Source organism: Peromyscus maniculatus, chromosome 14 (assembly GCF_049852395.1).
Source record: "Peromyscus maniculatus bairdii isolate BWxNUB_F1_BW_parent chromosome 14, HU_Pman_BW_mat_3.1, whole genome shotgun sequence".
In the NCBI taxonomy this organism is placed as follows: Eukaryota; Metazoa; Chordata; class Mammalia; order Rodentia; family Cricetidae; genus Peromyscus; species Peromyscus maniculatus.
The window spans coordinates 930,715-946,355 of NC_134865.1; the positions used below are offsets into that span (position 1 = coordinate 930,715).

General features: G+C 46.8%; 1 protein-coding gene across 3 annotated transcripts in view; it reads left to right on the forward strand.

Annotated features, from left to right (window-relative positions):
- Nin (ninein) overlaps nt 1-15,641 on the forward strand; it is a 103,852-nt gene that overhangs the window by 59,671 nt on the left and 28,540 nt on the right. For 2 of the 3 annotated variants that reach the window (XM_076550547.1, XM_076550549.1), the window contains exons 12-19: nt 231-405; nt 3,488-3,598; nt 3,978-4,067; nt 5,848-5,986; nt 7,791-7,948; nt 9,227-9,732; nt 14,429-14,554; nt 14,657-14,726. In XM_076550547.1, the coding sequence (XP_076406662.1) occupies nt 231-405; nt 3,488-3,598; nt 3,978-4,067; nt 5,848-5,986; nt 7,791-7,948; nt 9,227-9,732; nt 14,429-14,554; nt 14,657-14,726 (1,375 nt within the window). Of the gene's footprint in view, nt 1-230; nt 406-3,487; nt 3,599-3,977; nt 4,068-5,847; nt 5,987-7,790; nt 7,949-9,226; nt 9,733-10,802; nt 12,936-14,428; nt 14,555-14,656; nt 14,727-15,641 lie in introns of all 3 variants that reach the window. The other variant, XM_076550546.1, reaches the window with a different exon arrangement.

The window sequence follows — 15,641 nt, forward strand, 5'->3', positions numbered from 1 at the left end:
CCATTCTCCGCTGTTCCCCCACTCCCCCAGCCCCACTCAGGGCAGGCTGGGAACAGCTAGGGGCCACATCTGGCTGTAGAGGTCTGGCCCAGCCTCCGGGAAGGCAGGACACTTTAGACACTGCCCCAGCATGCTCTCTGACTCTGCGCCTCCATCTCGGGCTTTGGAATCTTCACATACTCTCCTCCAAGGGACCTAAAGGCCACCTATTGCTTTGCCCCTCCTCACAGGAAGCTGGATGAAGAATACAAGGAGCGCATAGCAGCCTTAAAGAGTGAACTCCGTCAAGAGAGGGAACAGATCCTGCAGCAGGTGGCCAAGCAGCGGGTGGAGCTGGAGCGGGAAATTGAAAAGGCCAAGACAGAAGAGAATTACATCCGGGACCGCCTTGCCCTCTCCCTGAAGGTAGTCTATCTGTTAGCTTTGCGACCTGGGCCCAGGCTGGGGACCCACACACAAGGCTCCTGTTGGCTAAGAGCATGAGTCTGCCTAGGGCTAAACCCAAGGATTCTCACTGTCATGGCCGGCACATGGCAGTGGCTTTGCTAGCCTTGGGGACTGCAGGAGGCCCTGGGTCTGGTGTATGGACCAGTGCTTATTTGTATAGCTTGTTCTGCCTTTACAACTGCTCCTCAGGACTGGCTGGGACCTGGCTGACATCTGCAATCCCCAAGCTGCTCCCTAAGCTTGTCCTCAGCCTCAGCCTCCCTTTCCCCTCCCTACCTGTCCCCCATCCTCATCCTCTGGACCTCCAAACGTGACTTTCCTCTGTGGTCCTCCTCCCTTCCTCCCTCTGCCCCCGTGGAGGAAGCTGCCCTCCTCTTTTCTGGACCCTGGTACCAGATTGCTAGTATAGTACCAGGCTTCTGGGACCCTCTGCAGACAGGAAGGTCTTGATGAAGTTCCTCAAGCCTGCTTCCTAAGGCGCAGGTGGGCGCATAACAGCTTTCTTCCGACCCTGGTGTAGACGGTACAAGTAAGGTGTCTGCAGGTGTGGGGATAGTGTCTGCTCCTGTTGCTATTATGAGGAGCACCCCCCCGCCCGGGTCCACACAATGGAGGAGAGGCCGAGGTAATACCAGTCTCTGCTGTCCCCTGACGTCTCCCTTTGGTTAGCAGCAGCATCACTTGCTGAAAGCCCCTGAAGTTAAAATTCCCAGCCACGCCCACTCAGTGCCGCCAGGCACTCTTAAGTCAGAATGGTGTTCTGAAACGCCTCTTAGACAGACCCCCTTCCTCTGCATTTCCGAGGTCTCTGATTAGGCTCCAGATTCACCGCGGCCCTTTGGGTGATGATGGGTGTCCTCAGCAGTCCTTTCCTCCATGCGTCCATTGGAGTGAACTGAACTACAGTCAGGTGCAAACATGCCCGGTTAAAAAGAGAGTGCTAGCCATCAAGGGCACTGCCAGGGTGCTCATTCCACATCCCTCTAACCGGGGCTCCTACCAGCTACTCCCAGTGCCCTGGGCCTCCCACTGCACCTTCCGTGAGCTCTCTGTCCCTCCTTACCCCCTTTGGCATGTCCCCAGCACCAGGCCGTATTCCCTTTCCATCCCCACTACACCCCCTGTCTTGTTGTCAAGAGATTGTGCCTCTACTGCTGGAGCTGTTTGTACCCCGGCCTTCCTCCTGCAACCTTGCGCTCAGTGGCGGTGTGGGATTCGGTATCCAGAGCAGCAGGGCGTGTCTGGAATGCAGGGTTCTCTCCTATTGGGTCAGCATCTGAGTGTGGCTATTCCTTAAGAGACTGAAATAATAGAGTTGGTGTTTTAGGAGAAGGTAGTTTCTTGTTGTTGTTCTTTGTTTTTTTTTGTTTTGTTTTGTTTTCAAGATAGGGTTATTCTGTGCAGTCCTGGCTGATCCTGGCTGTCATTCTGAAGACCAGGCTGGCCTTGAACTCACAGAGATCCACCTGCCTCTGCCTCTCGAGTGCTGGTTAAGGGCTGGGATCAAAGAAAGGCATGTGCCACTACTCCACCCCCCCCCCTCCCCCGCCGCTAGTATTTTTTTTTAATGCTTTAAGTACATTCTTTTTTTTTTTTTTCTGTAACTCCATATTGCTATGTGAGAGTGTGAACTAGAATACATTAAAAATATACTGGCTCTCTATCCTTTTGGCAAAATGTACTTGGAAAATAGCATTCTTCCAATCAGCCCTTAACACTGGAAAAGAAAATATGTCAAGTGGCAAGTCTATATTTCTTTCTTTTTTTTTTTTTTAAACAAGTGCAGATGAAACCTTTCTAAAATGTACTGTGAAAGATCTTTTCTTTTTAATGGAAAAAAAGTTTGTGAGTTTTAGTTGGTGTGTCCTTGTATTATAATTTGCTTATACATATAGATCATGAACCATTTATATGTAACTTCTGTATCCTTCAACAAAATTATCTATAACTTAGCCCTAAACTGTAATGCCCATTAATTAAAATTGATTTTGGGTTTACTTTTTTTATAGTTCTTCTGTGTCTATTGCTATAGCTAGACAAGGTGTTTCTTTTTAACATGATTTGTTTGGTGTGGACACACACACTGACGTGTGCGTGTGGAGGTCAGAGGACAACTTTCAGGAGTCAGTTCTCAACTTCCTCTGTGTGGGTCTCAGGGCGTCAACTCAGTTCGGCAGGTTTGGTGGCAAATACATTTACCCACTGAGCCAGCCCATGCCAGCCCAAGAAAAGGTACTTTATAACCAGGTTCTTACATTCAACAATACATCAAGAATGTCATTCAGAATACTCCACTGTAATGCTGTGTAGAAATAAAATAAAGCCATGCATGTACTTTCTTTAAAAAAAAGTGTTGCTGTCAAAGTAAAATTTTCATATTAAAAATAATAACTATATTAAAAAGTGAAATTAATTTCAAGTCATTTAATTCAGTATCTACAAGGCATTATCATTTTGGTTTTTTTGTTGTTTTATTTTTATTTATTTTTTTTTTTGGTGTTTTGAGACAGGGTTTCTCTGTGTAATTTTGGCGCCTTTCCTGGAACTTGCTTTGTAGACCAGGCTGGCCTTGAACTCACAGAGATCCGCCTGCCTCTGCCTCCCCGAGTGCTGGGATTAAAGGCGTGTGCCACCACCACCCGGCAGCATTATCATTTTGAACTGGAACCAGGGAACACAAATCCCTCTGAGCTGTCTTCCATATTTGTAGCTTACGGTGTGGATCCAGTGTGTGTAACTCCTCTGACGGTATATGTCTCAGTTGACTCTAGATGTATTTCAAATGCTCAGTATCCACGTGGGCCTGTTCGTAGCTCAGGCATGGAACAGCACAATTTTATAAGGTTCTCTTTAAAAGCAGACTTTCAGATCATGAGCTAGGTATCGACCTTTTAATAATATTTTGGTTCTGGTTTTCTCTAGCTTCCAGGATAGATGGGTTTTCTTCATCTCAAGTCTTGGCTTAATACTTCATATAAAATGGTAAAACAGTTTCCAGATTTCTGACTTGTATCACGCTTATTTTACCAAATTCCTCAAGGAAAACAATCGCCTGGAAAAAGAGCTTCTGGAAAACACGGAGAAGCTGGCAGAGTATGAGACCCTGACGAATAAACTGCAGCGCAATCTGGAAAATGTGTTAGCAGAAAAGGTAGGTCTGCCTACTTCTGATTTCCCGATGAGTTGCCCAAAATGTCACTCACCCGAAAGAGCAGAGGCAAGGCCAAGAACATTTTTACTAGGGAACTGTTTGGATACCTACAGGAAGTTGTAACCTCTCGGGATATAATTTGGAGGAGTGCTGTGAGGGAGAGCATTGCCTGGCCCAGAGATGGGCTCCCTACCCAAGCGGAACACATCGCTCTTAGGTGTTCTCCTCCTCCTCCGGTTGGTGGTGTCTCTGCTTAAATGCCGCATTCCTGTCGTATTTGGGAGCTCGGGTGACAGCAGAAGCTGGGATCTTTGGAATGTGATAGGTCAAAGGAGGGCCCTTGGGAAGAATGACAGCTTTGTTTCTTTGTCCTCTCTAGTTTGGTGACCTCGATCCCACCAGTGCTGAATTCTTTCTTCAAGAAGAGAGGTTGGCGCAGATGAGAAGTGAATATGAGCAGCAGTGCAGGGTGAGTGGCTGAGGGCCTGGGTTCAAATCCCAGCCTCAGCGCTGGTTGGCCACATTCACTGAAGTCTGTGGGGGCCTCCACTTCCTTTATGCACAGTGGCAAAATGAATGCCCACCCAAAGGGCAGCTGTGGAGGTTCGGAGGGAATCTTAGAACGGAGCCAGGGACATACTAAACACATAGCCATTTCCAGTTACAGTTGAGTCTCTCTTAAATTAACTCCCCTAAGCTTAGGAATTTGATTTTTTTTTTTTTTCTTAAACCAAAAAAAAAAAAAAAACCTTTTTTAACAAGGCAAGTGAAACCAAATTCTAGTTGTTTTAGATACAATTTGTACTTATGCGAGATGAGGAAATCTGTCACCTCAGGGATTGCTGCTAGCCTGTCTTCTCGGGAGCTGTGTGTGCACATCTAAGAAACGACAGACACTTCTCTGCTGCCTTTGTGATTAAGTTTTAGCTCTTGGGTCTAGTCATATAGTTTTTGTTTTAGTTGTCTCTAAATTGGATGAATTATCAATAAATCTGTTACTGATACCTTCAGAATTCTCCCAATTAATTCATCTTTTCCTAACTGCTGTGTAGACCATACATTCCACGCATTTGAGGTATAAAATTCTGTCTTGAATTTAATTATATTCAAACAGCTGAGCGTCCCCGACCACACTCAATGTGAGAACGTTGTCATCTCCCCAAGAAACCCCTGCTTCACTTTAGCCAGCTGTTTATTTCCCCCCCACCCCCCTCATCCCCGCCACAGGCAGCCACTGGTCTAATTTCTGTCTCTCATAGAAATGGAATCATGTAAAAAATGGTCCTGTGTAAATGGCTGCCTTCAGATGGTGATACTGTCCATGTTTATCATGTTGTTACATGTATCTGTGTTCTGTTCCTTCCAGTGGCTGAATAAAGTCCCGTTGTATAGATACGTTACATTTTGTTATTCAGTTAATAGACATTTGGGTTTGGGGGGGGCTATCATGAATAATACTTCTGTGTAGATATTTGGATGGGCATATACTTGATTTTTTTTTTTTTGAGGTTTATTTGTCTGGGAGTGTTCCACTGGGCCAAAGATAAATCAATGTTTAACTTTTAGGAATCGCAGGCCTCCTCCAAGGTGGTGACACCCTGTTATTTTCACCATATGAGAGTTCCGGCTCCCGCACATCTTTCATACCCCCACATCTTTCACACACCATCCTGGATTTTATCATTCTCCTGATAGCCAACAGTGTTGAAGGTCTTCTCATGTACTTATTGGTTGTTTGTGGATCTTCTTGGTGAGCTGTCCGTTATAGTCTTTCCCATTTTTAGTTGCGTTCCCTGTCTTTTGAGTTCTAATAATCTTTACAAATTCTAGTTATAAGTCCCTATCTGGTAGTTAGTGAAACTGTCCTCTAATTACATGCATTGTTGTTTTACTTTCTTAAAAAATGTATTTTTTTAAATTCTTCATTGTGTGGATGTGTGTTTGTGTTGTTTATGCATGAGTGCAGTACCCGCAGAGGCCAGAAGAGGGTCAGATCCCCCTGGAGTGGGAGTCACAGGTGATTGTGAACTACCTGACTTGGGTGCTGGGAACCCAGCTCCGGTCCCGTGCGTGAGCAAGACAGCTTCTTAACCTCCGCGTTCTCCCGTCAGCCCCCATCTTTTTCACTTCCCTGGTGTCTTCTGAAGCACAGCGGTTCCTATTTTGCTATTACCCAGTTTCTTTGTTTTCCTTGTTCGTTGCATTCTTGGTGCCTCGCGGTAAGACTGGTGTTGGTTCTTACACTCCAGCTGTTACAAGACCAAGTGGACGAACTCCAGTCGGAGCTAGAAGAATATCGTGCCCAAGGCAGAGTGCTCAGGCTCCCCGTGAAGAACGCGCTGTCAGAGGAACTTGATGCTAACAGCAGTGGCCTTGAGCCCGACCAAGGTAAACAAACACGTTTGCACACAATCTTTTTGGTATCTGCATTTGACCTAGTTTTTAGAACCATGCTGAGCACGGCATTGCTGAATCCAGGGAGAGAGGGACTTTGGCAAGTCTCACTTCTTGAGCTGTTTCACTTGTGGCCGGGTTTTCCATTTGTCCTTGAGCTCTTTATAAAAATGTTTCTGATTTTGATATTGCTGACTCTTTCCTCCCCACCAGTGTCTGCCTGGTATGAAGATGGCTTGAAGAGCTAGCCAGCCACATACCACAGAACCCAAAACTGATTTTCATGGGCTGGCGAGGCTAAATGCCTTATTTGCCTCTGCAGAACAGCAAATAAGTGAAGAGCTAATGCCTGTGGCTTTGAGGGAGATAGTGAGTAGCAAGGGTGGAGGGGCAGGCCCGTTTGGGAACCACAATACAGACACACTCAGCTCTTTTGCCTGGGGCCTGCCTTTCTTTCCTTGGTGTGTTGGGCTTTCATTTCAGCAGGGCTCCTGTGGGTTCTGGTGCTCGTGGCAGCCTCCCCCTCCCCTTTGGTTCTTAGGAAGGTGGTTTATTCCTTCGCTGGCCTCTGCTGTAGGATCACCAGGTGGCTGGGGTGGCGGGGAGGAAGTGTAAGAAGTCGTGAGTCCTTTTCTCTAATCCTTGACTCGCTTACTGTAGCTTGTCCACCCCGAATGCTGGGAGTTAGTTCCAAGAGACTCTGCCATCTTGGAGTGGGGATGGGGAGAGGGGAGGAGAGAGAGGGGAGATATGTGCCAAAACATATGAAGAGAAAGCCCAAGGCAAGATTGTCGATCGCAGCTGCTAGAACGCTACCCAGGAACGATTCTCCATCTGCTTGTGTATCTTCCGATGGAAAAATCTATTTGCGTCTCACTGCCTTAAGACATCTCTCCCTAGCAGTAGAGATATTTGACCTTGTGCTAGCTCACTCCTCAACTTCTGCTCATATTTTCCATTTTCCCTTGGTCCTTATTGTGGACCATGGGAAAACCAAACTCCCTTGAAGGCGCTGAGAATCCCCTCCCCGGTTGTCTGCACCCATACCCCTGACCCATGCCCTATTGTAGCTGATTGTTGGAGGTGAAAGTAACCTAGACACCAGGACATTCGTGACAGTAAGACCATGGTGTGCAGCCTTGAGGGATGGAGTAGACATCTTGGCCCATGAAGTTAGCCCCATAAGACTCAGCAGCAAGGATTCTAGCCATTGATTTCTTCCCCTGCCACATTATCCCTCTGAATTTGTCACTGGGCAGTTTCTGGGTAGACAAAGGCTACGTCCTTACCACATAGCGTTTATACCGAGAGCTCACATTCAACCAACATGTTCCACACACGCCCAAAAATCATTCAAAAAGATGGATTCTGCTAAGGTTTGCACACTGCCTGTATTCAGGAGACTCTGTTCCCCTCCTTCCTCCTGTTGCCCTGTCAAGCCATAGCCCTCGACAGATGCCAGAGTGTGCCAGGGACAGAACCTAAGGCAGGGTCAGTGGGTGTTGCATGAACCCTAATTGGTCTTAATAAAAACCCGGAGCCAGATACCAGGGTGAAAGTTGAAAGATCAGAGAAACAGAGCAAGCCACCTCTTAACTTACCAACTCCTCAGCCTGCAAGAGCCTGGAAAGAGAAGATCCTGTCTCCATGAATCCTCAGACTGAATGCCTCTGAGTCCTCAGCCAATATGCCTAATTCCCGTCTCCTCCCGCCTTATATTCCCTTCTCTGCCCAGCCATATTACTTTCTGTCTCAACCTTCCTAGTGCTGGGATTAAAGGCGTGTCTTGTGTTCGCAGGGCTTGGTTCTGAAGAAGTCAATCCACTGAACATAGGACTTGGTTCTGAAGAGTGCAATCCGCTGAACATGAGCATCGAGGCGGAGCTGGCCATCGAGCAGATGAAGGAACAGCACCTCAGGGACCTGGGTCACCTGAGGCTGGAGCTGGAAGAGAAGGTGAGCCCTGCTTCCCAGTCTCGATCGCTGGTGGCTGAGGGTCCTGTCAGCACACTGTGTTCCTGTGGCGCTGTCCTCACCGACCAGCACTTCCCATGCATGTCTTCTGGAGTTGGGGGGCTGAGGTCAAGGCCTGTTTCGTGGTGTGATTTTCCTTTGGTCTTTACTGCGGAGGGTGATGTGCTCAGCCTCTCATATTGTAAAATACTAATTATGCTGTTTTTAACCTGTTTAAAAATAGCCCAATTAACAAACAAACAAACAAAACGCTTTCTCGGATGTAGTACCACGTTCTGGACTTGATACAAGTTCTTATCCTTGGCCCTTAGTCCTTCACTGTGTGACCGCTGCTCACCTTCCCTATGTTTTGGGTTGTGTTTTGTTTTTTTCTTGCACGTGGTATGTGGTATGCACGTTTACATGTGTGTGTATGCACGTCAGTGTTCGAGAGCATATGTCAAGGCTGGAGGTTGACATCCAGTGTCTTCCTTGATGAGTCTCTCACTGAACCCAAAGCCCACCCCTCATCTAGTCTAGCTAGCCAGCTTCCCCAGGGGACCCTCTGTCTCTGCCTCCCCAGGGGGGGCATTGTCACCACGCCCAAGCTGTTTTTATGTGGGTTTGAGGTCCTCTTTACCAAGTGCCATCTCCCAGCCTCTGCTCTCCTGTGTTCACTTGAATTTTACTGGTTTCTGAATAACTCTGCTGAGCTCTGAGTGGAGCCTCACGTGTCCTCCCGTTCACCTTCCCACCTCTTCTTTCCTACTACAAACTTAGGGTCTTAGAATCCTTGGTTTAAGTCTCCAGATGTTTCTTGAACCCTGTAAGGTACCCTGCAGGCTATATCAAACACAAAGTCCGGAAGGAATTATTAGTTCCGTGAGAGACCCTGGCGCTCCCTGGCCAGCCAGCCTAGCCTGTTTAGTGAGTTCCAAGCCAATGAAGGACGAGTCTGAAAAAAAGAAGGCGGATCGTGCCTAAGGATGACACTGTGGTTGTTCTCTTGCCCCCATACATGCACGCGCGCGCGCACACACACACACACACACACATGCCTCTCCTTGTATGTGTACAAACACACACACACCCCTAAATAAATAAAAGTGGACCTTACTGGCCTTAGTATTTTACTTCAGGTCTAAGTCGCTTTCAGTCAGAATGAGAAATCAAAGAGTGTCCCGTGGGTCAGAAGCACTTGTTTGCTCCCCACCACCACCACCACCACCTTTCGCACAGCCTAGAACCCAGTCATCCCACGGCTTCACTGTCTGGTTCTAGGTGCACCATTATGAAAAACAGCTGGATGAAACCAGAGTCACCTGTGAGAAGGAGCAGGCAGCCATGAAGCAAAAGTATGAGCAAGGAATGCACACCCTGGAGACACAAATAAGTGACCTTCGAGGGGAGATCGCCGACCTCCAAGGGCAGGCGGCGGTGCTGAAGGAGGTCCACCACGAGGCCAGCTGCAGGCACGAGGAGGAAAAGAGGCAGCTGCGGCTGGTGTTTGATGAGGAGAAGACTCAGCTCCAGGAGGAGCTGCGGCTGGAGCATGAACGGGAGCTCATGGCCAGGCTGCAGCAGGCCGAGGAACGGTTTCAGCAGGAGAGAGAGGGACTTGCTCAGGGCGCTGCGTGGACCGAGGAGAAGGTGAGGAGCTTGACGAGGGACCTGGAGCGATCCTGCCAGGAGCAGCTGCTGAGCCTCGTGGAGAAGCACGCTCTTGAGAAAGAGGAGCTGAGGAAAGAGCTCCTGGAACGTCACCAGAGGGAACTTCAGGAGGGGAGGTAAGAAGGGGAAGGGAACTGGGACAGCCTGGGCGCCGCTTCTCGGGGCATCCCTGCCGATCAGAGAGGACTGGGGGCATGGCGGACGCAGAGCAGCCCGTAGCTCTAATTGGTTCTTTAAAAATTAAAATCCAACCCGTTTTGCCTCATTTACCCGGGAGCCTCCCTTGGGGTTACTGGAACTGTTGTGATGTGTGTGCACGTGGGGAAGGGCGGGCAGTTGCAGGATCCGTTCCTGCATGAGACTTGGTGTCTCTCTGTGCTCCAGATGAGGACCAGAGCCTTCCTGCGTCGATGCTGTTGCTGTCTGAGAAAAGCTATTTATAACCTGGATTCCGGACATACTTACGTTCCCTCCCTGTTATGAAATGCCATTTTGTGTTTATCTTCCTTGTGTGAAATCCCAGGTCTAACTGAGAGATTTTGAGCTTCCCACCTTGTTTATGTAGTGCTGCTTCATTAAATAAGAAGCAAAAGCAGATGGCGGGGGATGGGGGGTGAGGGAGGGAGCTGGAGAGATGGCTTAGCAGTTAAGAGCCCTGGCTGCTCTTCCATAGGACCCGGGTTCAATTCCCAGCGCCCACCTGGCAGCTCACAACTGTCTGTAATTTCAGTTCCAGGGGATCTTCACACCAATGCACATAAAATAAGTTTAAATAAAAAAAAAGCAGACGACAGTTATTATTATGCCTGATTTATGCAACTGAAATCCTACAATGCCTCCTTTGTCCAAATGAATAAGTATTTCCCAGATGAGGAGTGAGGTCACTGTGTCTTTGGTCATTTCATGTGAAAGGCCAGTTTAAGGCATCGGTTTAAACCACATAAGTACCTCCAGGGGTATATAAAAGGATTTGGTTTTCTAAGTTTCCCCTTGCTTCAGAGAAAGATAAGTTTTCCATATTGATGGCCACCAGCCTTAGCTCCCAGAGGAGCGCTCCCTTCCCAGTACACCCGAACCCCATGGTCCCATGGTTTGCCCGGCAGCCTCCTTTATAAATGGGAAAATGTTGGGTTTGCTTCCGGAGTTGGCAGCCCTTTCAATAATGCTGTATGTTGACCACATTTAGGGAAAAAATGGAAACAGAGTGTAATAGAAGAGCCTCTCAGATAGAAGCCCAGTTTCAGGCTGACTGTGAGAAAGTCACTGAGCGCTATGAACGCATCCTACACAGCTTGGAGGGGCGTCACCGCCGAGAGCTGAAGGACCTCCTGGACCAGCACCTGGAAGAGAGATCCCAGTGGGAGTTTGAGAAGGATGAGCTCAGTCAGGAGTGCACAGAAGCCCAGGAGCAGCTGAAGGAGGCACTCCAGAGGGAGAAGGCGACCGCTCTTGTCCTGAACCAGGAGCGGGAAATGCTGGAGGAGACGTACAAGGAACGTTTGAACAGCCTGAGCGTGGAAAGAGATCAGCTGCTGCAAGACCTGGAAGACCTACGGAACACTTCTGAGGGCCAGCACAGGCTCTTGTCTGACCAGATGCTTGAGTTGAAGAGAAGTCGGGAGAGAGAGCTGAGGGAGAGAGAGCTATGCCAGACGGGGGCCTCTGAGCAGCTGGCCAGCCAGCAGCTTGAAAGGCTACAGGTAGAGCATGAGCAAGAGAGGCAAGATATGCTAGGCAAGCTTGCGGCCCTGGAGAGCGCCCACAGAGTGAGCCGTGAGAGAGCAGATCTAGAGAAGGCAGAGCTGAGTGCAGAAATCCGCAGGCTTCAGAATACAGTAAAGGGCATGCAACAGGCGGCCTCTCTCTCGGGGCTTCAGAGCGCTCATTCCCTGGTAATGGCAGGGGAGGAGGCAGAAGAAAATGGAGCCATGTCCCTACTTCAGCAAGGGGAGCAGCTGTTGGAAGAAAATGGAGATGTCCTCGTCAGCCTGCAGAGAGCTCATGAGCGCGCAGTGAAGGAAAATGCAAAAATGGCTACTGAAATTTCTAGGTTGCAACAGAGGTTGAAAAAGTTAGAGCCGGGGGCAGTGATGTCATCTTGTTTGGAGGAGCAAATGACTGAGATGTCTGGAAGGTCCAGGGAACAAGCAGAGCCATTTTTGTCACAAGTAAAGCAAGGAGAAAGTGCTACCTCCAAGCACATCCTCAGTGACCTAGGAAGCCATGAGACCCAGGACCTGGGAAGCACAGGGACAAGCTCTGTTCGTAGGCATGAGGGCAAAACCGAGGAGTCAGAAGCTTCCCTGGAGTGCTTTTCTGAGCTGGAAAACAGTGAAGACACCAAGACTGAATCCTGGGACCTGAAGAGCCAGATCATCCAGCTTCAGGAGCAACTAACAGTCTTACGTGCAGACTGTGATCGGGCTTCTGAAAGGAAGCAGGACCTACTTTTTGATATTTCTGTGCTGAAAAAGAAACTAAAGATGCTAGAGAGAATCCCCGAGGCGTCTTCCAGGTATAAGTTGTTATTTGAGGATGCCACTAGAGAAAATGCCTGTCTCCAGGAGGAGCTGAGACTCATGGAGACGCGCTATGATGAGTCAGTGGACAGCAACAAAGAGCTCGCTGCTGAAGTCTTCAGGCTGCAGGATGAGATGAAGAAGATGGAGGAGGTGATGGAGACATTCCTTAGCCTGGAGAAGAGTTATGATGAGGTCAAACTGGAAAATGAGGAGCTCAGTGCTCTGGTGTTGAGACTTCAAGGGAAGATGGAGAAGGTGTTGGGAAGAGCCCCCCTGCACTATGATAGCTACCCCTTGTGGGAAGCCCCTCCAGAAAACCTGGAGGTCGTCTCCGATGAAAAGGTGCTTGAATTCCATCAGACTCCAGAAGAGTGTACACCCACGGTCATGAGCATGCACCGCATCGTAGAAGAATGCAGACAAGAAACCGAATGCTGTGAACAGGGAAGCGCCCGGCTCCTGGCCAGAATAAAAGCACACGAGGTTGCCTGGTTCCGAGGAACAATTCAGCCACATCAAGAAAAGGCTAGTGTGCAGAGTGAGGTTATCCTGGAGGAGAGCGCTGCTCTCCTAGGCCTTCAAGACACACACCTTCAACATCAGGTCACAATCGCAGAGTTAGAACTGGAGAAACAAAAGCTTCAGGAGCTGACTAGAAAGTTGAGGGAGCGAGTCAGTACGTTAATTAAACAAAAAGATACACCTTCTCAAGGAGAGAAGGAGGAAGAGCTGAAGGCCATGATGCATGACTTGCAGATCACGTGCAGTGAGATGCAGCGGAAAGTTGAGCTTCTGAGGTAATGTATGGGCCTTCTAGACCTCACGGAAGCCTGCAGAGCACCTGGTCATATCTAACAGCTGCTGCTTGCTGTGCCTAGAGACACTAACCTGTTAGTCTCGAGAAGAGCGGTGTTCTAGCTTTCTCCTGCTTCTGTGTGTTAACAACTAGAGTACCCTTGTCTAGGAGGCATCCCCTTCCTCATAGCAAATCAGTGTTGTTCCTATGGAGTGTGGAAGCTATCAACATGGCGAGTGTCTGCTACTTAACCACGTGTATCATCGGTGTGCATCCTTAGCCCTCTTCTAGCCCGTGCGTCCTTTGGATGGATAGATAACTGTTTTGCTCAATGTTAGTTACTGTCCTCAGTGCGATGAAGCATGTTATATGGAATGAATGCCTTTTGTGTGGTATTAACTCACTTGGTAGATAACGATGCTCTTCTTACACTAATATAGGAAGATGCGTTAAATGGATTATACTTTTTCTTCCGTACTTGAAGTGTATGCTAGTATCCTACAAACGGTACATTTTTTATTTTAGAACATACCATTTTACCAAGGAGTTACCAGAGTCTAATAAATATTCTTGAGGGATAAAGATAAAGTAAACCACTTTGAACAACTACCAACCTGACTTTATGAAATAAGATTGCATTTAGAATTCTAGCATAGTGGGTTTTTCTTTCATTTGTAAACTATTACGTTCCATCTTAATGGTATAAAACAAAATAATTCAGTTGGGAATGTTGTGTTTCCTTGTCCTCAAATTACTTTTACTTCAGAACCTCAGAATACAGTGAGAAGACTAAACCGCATATTTTGGTATGCCCTGGGTTTATGTAGTACATTTTCTTTCTTTCTTTCTTTCTTTCTTTCTTTCTTTCTTTCTTTCTTTCTTTCTTTCTTTCTTTCCTTCCTTCCTTCCTTCCTTCCTTCCTTCCTTCCTTCCTTCCTTCCTTCTTTCTTTCTCTCTCTCTTTCTTTCTTTCTTTTTTTTTTTTTTTGGAGCTGAGGGCCAAACCCAGGGCCTTGCACTTGCTAGGCAAGCGCTCTACCACTGAGCTAAATCCCCAACCCCTATGTTTTCTTTCTTAAGGTCCCTGGGAGTCTAAACTAAAACTCAGACAGCTTAGTAATGTGGCTTCTGTCTGTTCAGAGCAGGGACGACTTGAGACTGAGGTAAATGAAGTCAGCTGTTCAAAGCAGCCTGCCTGCCATTGAGAAGTCAACACCCAGCGTTGGCTTTGAGTCTTGATCCCATCTCCACGCTCAGGGGTTTCTAGTCACACTTCCCTTCTCAGCCCCCAATGTCTTTTAGTGAGCTTCTTCTTTCCCAAAAGTAGTGACTCAATATGTTACAACTTGATTCCAAGTACCAAGATACTACTAATTTAGACATCTACTTTAACTGGCGTGAAAAGCTTTCTGTATTGGAAGTTACTAGAAAATATTTTCCAAGGATGCCAGATGACTGCCATGTTGTAACTTTTTTTTTAATCTCTATACTTCAGATACGAATCTGAAAAGCTTCAAGAGGAAAATTCTATTTTGAGAAATGAAATTACTACTTTAAATGAAGAAGATACCATCTCTAACCTGAAATTAGAAGAATTAAATGGATCTCAGGAAGAGCTGTGGTAAGACATAGATAGTGTACTTAAATTTTACAAGGACTAAGAACTATTTCACATCAACCTTGAAAGATTCACTCCTGAATCATGTTCTTATTGCTCCTTTAGGCAGAAAATAGAAACTGTAGAACAGGAAAAAGCTTCAATTCAGAAGATGGTTGAGAAATTAAAGAAACAGGTAAGGAAACAGTTAAAATGTCCCAGTGTTTCTTGACTCTGAAATTTTCTTTCTTTTTTTTATTTGAAATGTATTAAATAGTTAAATAGATTGGTAAAATAATATATTGTACATGATGGTGAGGTTGACAGTGGAAACTCACTTCCTAATGACTCTAAACGTAGGTTCCTACCTTTGGAAAGTAATGTATCGTCTTTTTATAGACCATAAGTGCTAAATCCAAGCTTTATATCTAGTACACATGGGAAGGTAATGATTTTAAGCCTTACCTATGAATACTGGTTCTAGCCTTTATTAATTTTGATTAATGTCAGCTCCTTCATTTCTCTGATTAAAAGTAGAAAGTTTTGGACAGAATTTCACAGATATAGAATGCCAGCAAGTCTGCATATCATTTCACAGACTTGTAACTCGTTCAGATGGCTTATGCCATTCAATGCTCATTTTGTATAATCTTACATTTTGTATAATCTTACAATTTTGTACTCAAGTATGGGAAGCCTATTTAAGAACATATCTGAAATAGTCACAAGACAAGGACATACTTGGGAAAGGAATATCTTTAGTGTCTGAAATAGCCAAGGTAACATCCAAAATACATCTTGTACTATTCCAAATAAATGGCAGGACTCAGCTGGAAAATAGGCTGTAGATATGAAGGATCAAATCATAGACGGACATAACATAACGTACAAGATGGCTAGCTTCCGAGTGTTAGGGCAATTTAGGTAGTTTAGTTTTTTCGCCTACTAAACTAACCCAAGTTAAACATGGATACCCTCCGGTTGTCAAGCGGAAACTGATAGCACCCGTAGGGAGACCTCTGGGACCTTCTGTCAGAGCACTGATGCGTGTGTCTCCCTTCTCACCCAGCAAGGCCATTTCCACACAGAGAGACAAACCTAGAAATGCTGC